Consider the following 5,951-nt stretch of genomic DNA (forward strand, 5'->3'; position numbering starts at 1 on the left):
GGACGAAACCAGAGTACCCGGAGGAAACCCACGCAGGCACAGGGAGAACATGCAAACTCCAGGCAGGTGGTGCCGTGGCTGGGATTTGAACCAACGACCCGAGTACTGCCAGGGGGAAGTGCTAACCATTTAGCCACTGTGAAATAAAGGAAAATATTAGGCCACCAAGAAGCTAGTGTTCTTCTATTCAGGGTCAATGCAATCCATACCTAAAGCACTCAAGGTGGATTGATCCTGGAATGGGATCTATTAAGAGAAAAGTCATCCATTTTTGGTGTGTTTCAGGGACCACTGAGTACAGACCTACTGGAGGAAGAGTTTAGTTATAGTCAAATGCTTCAAATCTCTCAGTTTTTTTCATCTGTGAGCCAACTGAGAGATTTGTCATTACTTTCAGTCTTGTACAATATGAAATTAGAGGAGGGCTCTTCTAAATAAGGTCAATCCCCTCTTAAAGAGTTGTCACCGGAACAGGTGTCCCCATTGGAAGATTTCCCCTCTATTTCTGCTCTACTGAAAACTTTCAGGATTCAGGATTTTCATGCTCACTATCACAATTATTTCTGTGAAAAAAAAAATTATAGTAATTATTTACACATTTAAATGAAGGATCATCTACATTTTAAGTCTCTATATTCCTCCAGCTTCTGGTCCAGAATCTTCTCAGAAGGATCCTTCTCAGCTTGTTGCTGGCCTGGAAGATGACGACCGCCTCGGCCGATGGAGATAATATTCGTAAATTCCAACTGCCTACTAACAGTAGGGAATTTTTAAAATACAGGAACACTCGAGTTACACAGAAGAATATGAGCACGAGAAGTAAGAAGAAGATTGTCCTCAGTGCCGTGACATGAGCCTGAAGATTTGGACGTGTTGATCCAGAGTCGTTATTCTTCACCCTCCAGACGTGTCTGAGCAGAAAGGAGGAAGTGAGGACCAGGCACAGGAGACTAAGGCAGCATGGCAAAATGCAGCCAAGGAAGGTCATGGGCACAAAATAGGGAAGATTTTCATGGAACTTGGTAACAGAGGCTCTTGTCCTGTTCTCAGAAGATGGGATACTTTCTCCATACACAGCCCAAGTAGCGGAGACATTCACAATGAATATCACAAGTGCTGTCAGGAGTAGAAGTTGAGTCAAAAAATTGGACACAATTCTCTTTACCCAGATGAAGAACCCATAGCTGAGATTGGTGATGCTGGTACAGTAATGAGCCGAGAGCCAGAAGGTCAACCAGAAGCTGTAATAAAGCAGCAAGTAAATGGATGCGGTCACAAACACATAGACTTCTCTAATGTATAAGACTGAAGGAGAAAAGATGGAGAGCATTGCCTGTAGACTCATCAGACATTGGAGGGGAATATTCACCATTCCCTTAGCCAGGAAGATCACATCGGTGGGACTCAACTTCTCCTTCTTCCTGATGCTGTCCAGGTTACCCATCACAATACAAGTGTTAGAAGGTATTGCCAAGATGAGTCCCAAGACTGCAGAGATTAAAAGAGAAATGTAGTGTGGAGCCAACATGTTCAGGTTTGGTGTGAATTCCGGACAGAGATGACGGGACACGTCCAGTGATAGCAGACAGAATGATAGACTGAAGGTTGGAATTATGGAAAAAGCCTTCAGAGATCCGTCTCATGATTGACTTTGCATAAATGTGATGGATTTCATTGCAATGCCGACATCTAAAGTACGGAACACACCGAGTAACACAATCTCTGAGACATTTCCATTATACCGAGGTACTTAACCACTTCAGGACTGGGGGCCGATTGTATCCTATTGACTATCATATACACTCAGTACTATGACTATTACAGTATCACCCAGAAGTGAGTCCACCCCTCCCCCAGACTGTATACAGTGCTAGTCCCCCCCTTCATATTTGTGTCAATATTTGATTCTCTCTCTCCATGTGACAACACTGAAGAAATGACACTTTGCTACAATGTGACGTAGTCAGTGTACAGCTTGTATAACATGGAAATTTGCTGTTCCCTCAAAATAACTCAACACACCGCCATTCATGTCTAATCCACCGGCAACACCAGTGCTGACCCAGCAGATTTAGCCTCCGTATCTAATGACTTGACTCAATATTTTGCTGAAATTGTCTCCTCAGAGCTTTCTCCGTCAGTTGTTTGGGAAGCCCACAAGGCTACTATGAGAGCTGAACTGACTGAGCTAGGGTCAAGAAAGAAACACTTCCAGATCTACTCTGACAAATTGCTGCCCTAGAGAATTCCCACAAATCATTTCTTCATAAATCTACTTATTATGTCTAACACAAAAAGGAGAGGAACTAAAACCCCTCATGGATGTGCATCGTACACAACATTTCCAACTGGTGTCTATCATGATTTTGATACATAATTTATCAACGAAATACCACTCCATAAGACAGTTATGAAACACCAACAAGTTCTCGAGAAACTGAGAAACTCAGAGAAACAAAGTATCTTTTCTTTACAATGGACATTTAAACAAAAGACGATCCCAATTGTTGTCCGACCAGACGCACTTACGGAGAAGACGCTAACCAAACAGTATGTTGGCTGAATCTAAATGACCTATTTGCATCTCCAGATTGAGAAGTAGGAAACACAAGTGCACAGGGAGCGCTCTTTACGTCTGGAGGAAAAGAAATGTCATCTCCAAACACGGAAAGGTTTCTTCACAGTAAGAGCTGTGAGAATGTGGAATAGACTCCCTCCAGAGTTGGTTGTGGCCAGCTCAGTGGATTGCTGTAGGAAAGTCCTGGATTCTTTCTTGGATACACAGAATATAACTGGATAGAACATTTATAGGGAAAGGTGATCCAGGGAATATCCGATTGCCTCTGGGGGGGTCAGGAAGGAATGTTTTCCCCTGCAGGAGCAAATTGGATCGTGCTTTGCTGGTTTTTTTGCCTTCCTCTGGATCAACTGTGGGTGGAGGATTTTAAATTTTTTTTTAATGGTTGAACTGGATGGACTTCTGGTGCAGCTGTGAATAGTAACCAATCAGCTTCTGACTTCAGCTTGTTCAGTTAAGCTTTGACAATAAACCGTAGAAGCTGATTGGTTACTATGTACAGTTACACCAGATTCCGTGTGCACCAGTTTCAGTAAATCTGCCCCGAGTCACATAGCCCTGACCTAGAATGACCCGGCCAGTGTTGGCCAAAAGTCATAAATGTTCTTTGTGAAAACCCAGCATCTAGGTACCTGAATGATGAGAGATATACCAAGTAGAGACGACCGGAGACCTGGAGAATGGCTCCTCCCCAACAACCGTGTTACGTAGGTAAAGCCTCCAATGAAGCTCACAATTGTTAACATAGGAGGAGGAAGTGAGCGTCGGGAACCTTAAGGGCGCGTTCACACTTCACTCATTTCTAACTCTTCCCAAACACCCCCATAGTATTTGACAGGCGTTAGGCATTTGGGAAGCGTTTTTAACGCTCCTCAAACGCTCCCCAAATGCTCCCCAAATGCTCCCCAAATGCCCCCCAAACACCCTATGCATGTTTTTGAGGCATTTAAATTGCACCACAAATGCCAATAATGAAGTTTAATGGTATTAACACTCCACAAACACCTCGCAACCCCCCGCAAACGCCTCGCAACCCCTCGCAAACGCCTCGCAACCCCTTGCAACCACCCCGCAAATGCCTCACAACCACCCTGCAAACGCCTCGCAACCCCTCGCAAACGCCTCGCAACCCCTCGGAACCACCCTGCAAACGCCTCGCAAACACCTCGCAACCCCTCGCAACCACCCTGCAAACGCCTCGCAAACGCCTCGCAACCCCTTGCAACCCCTCGCAAACACCTCGCAACCACCCTGCAAATGCCTCGCAACCACCCCGCAAAAGCCTCGCAACCCCTCTCAAACGCCTCGCAACCCCTTGCAACCACCCCACAAATGCCTTACAATCCCTCACAAACACCTCACAACCACCCTGCAAATGCCTCGCAACCTCCCGCAAACGCCACTCCATCCCCCGCAAACGCCTTGAAACCGCCCCGCAAACGCCTCTCAACCCCTCGTAAATGCCTCACAACCCCCCACAAACGCCACGCCATCCCCCGCAAACGCCTCGAAACCGCCCCGCAAACGCCTCTCAACCCCTCGTAAATGCCTCGCAACCCCCCACAAACGCCACACCATCCCCCGCAAACGCCTCGAAACCGCCCCGCAAACGCCTCTCAACCCCTCGTAAATGCCTCGCAACCCCCCACAAACGCCACACCATCCCCCGCAAACGCCTCAAAACCGCCCCGCAAACGCCTCTCAACCCCTCGTAAATGCCTCGCAACCCCCCACAAACGCCTCACAACCTCCCGCAAACGCCTCTCAAGCCCCCCGCAAACGCCTCTCAAGCCCCCCGCAAACGCCTCACAACCGCCCCGCAAACGCCTCGCAACCCCTTGCAAACACTGCGCAAATGCCTTACAATCCCCCACAAACGCCTCACAACCCCCCGCAAACACCTCACAACCACCCTGCAAATGCCTTGCAACCCCCCACAAACGCCACGCAAACCCCCGCAAACGTCTCGAAACCGCCTCGCAAATGCCTCTCAACCCCTTGTAAATGCCTCGCAACCCCCCACAAATGCCTTGCGACCCCCCGCAAACACCTCACAACCTCCCGCAAAATAACCGCCCTGCAAACACCTCGTAACCGCCCTGCAAACACCCCATAACCCCCGCAGGGGCTTTAGTATAATATCTCTACAAGCAGAGCACATCGATTAGTTACTTTACAATAAGGATGTGGAATTTTTGTTGACTGAACATCATTTTGTTGCAGATTTTACATACAGTATACCAGTGTGAACATACTTGAATGCATTCAGCTTTAGGGCACGCCGCTGACCTGACCACCCCCCTCATATATTGTATGTTCACTACTACTAAATATAACAGCAACAATAATAGTAATGCTAATCAGTGATGGGCCGAAGACCCCCCCCCCTTGTTCGGAACTTCCGAACCTACAGAATGTTCAACCGTGAACTTTGAACACGACCTGAACAACTGAGCGGTATTTTCCTGCGCCTGAGTCTGTGCTGAGATCCCGCTCAGTGACTACAATCCGGTGGGAGTTCTATGATGAAGTCACGCGGTATATTAGTAGTGAGGCATTCATTCATGTCTCTGGTGTCAGTGGGGTTCCCGGCTGACAGCTGAATGTCAAAAGAATCGTTGGCGTTGCACAACAATTAAAAAAAAAAAACAAAAAAAACCAGCATGGGGTCCCCCCTTTCATCCATACCAAGTCCTTTGGGTCTGGTATGGATTTTGAGGGGAATCCCTATGCCAAATTTAAAAAAAATGGCTTGGGGGTCCCCCCCAAAATCCATACCAGTCCCTTATCTGAGCATACAGCCTGGAAGGTCAGGAAAGGCGGGGGGGAGCGAGGCCCTCCCCCTCCTGAACCATATCAGGCCACATGCCTTCAATATGGGGGTGCGCTTTGAGGCGGGGGGCTCCCCCCAAAGCATCTTGTCTCCATGTTGATAGGGACAAGCGCCTCTTTCCCACAACCGTGGCCTGTGGTTGTGGGGGTCTGCGGGCAGGGGGCATATCAGAATCTCGATGCCCCCTTTCACAAAGGGGCCTCTAGATCCCCCACCCCTAAGTGAATGAGTATGGGGTACATGGTACCGCTACCTATTCACAAAAAAACAAGTGAAGCGTAAAAAAAGGACAGGAGACAGACTTCGACAAGTCCTTTATTAAAAAAAAAATAAATAAAAAAAATGTCCCCCAAAGTTGATCCAACGTCGATCACGATGCCCGCCGCGGCCACCGACCTGAGAAAAGAAAAACAAAAATGCTCCGCTGTCCACACCGGCCCCCGCCGTCTGACCGCTGCGCCCTGATGACAGTTCTTATATACTGTCATGACATCACAAGGGGGTTCACCCCACCCCTTGTGACGCCATCATGTGCTGTGA

At 47.9% G+C, this 5,951-nt stretch overlaps 1 protein-coding gene across 1 annotated transcript; it reads right to left on the minus strand.

The window, feature by feature from the left end:
- Positions 1-622: 622 nt before the first annotated feature.
- LOC149470634 (taste receptor type 2 member 40-like) lies at positions 623-1,528 on the minus strand. Its single transcript, XM_089661075.1, has one exon. It carries the CDS (start codon positions 1,526-1,528, stop codon positions 623-625), a length of 906 nt encoding a protein of 301 aa, XP_089517201.1.
- Between the last annotated feature and the right edge of the window lie 4,423 nt (positions 1,529-5,951).

The sequence above is a fragment of the Staurois parvus genome, unplaced genomic scaffold, assembly GCF_062004578.1.
Source record: "Staurois parvus isolate SC_StPar_1 unplaced genomic scaffold, SC_StPar_1.0 ptg000034l, whole genome shotgun sequence".
Taxonomy (NCBI): domain Eukaryota; kingdom Metazoa; phylum Chordata; class Amphibia; order Anura; family Ranidae; genus Staurois; species Staurois parvus.

Coding starts and splice junctions, on each gene's coding strand:
- LOC149470634 (XM_089661075.1), bottom strand. CDS start 1,528: ATGTTGGCTCCACACTACATTTCTCTTTTAATCTCTGCAGTCTTGGGA.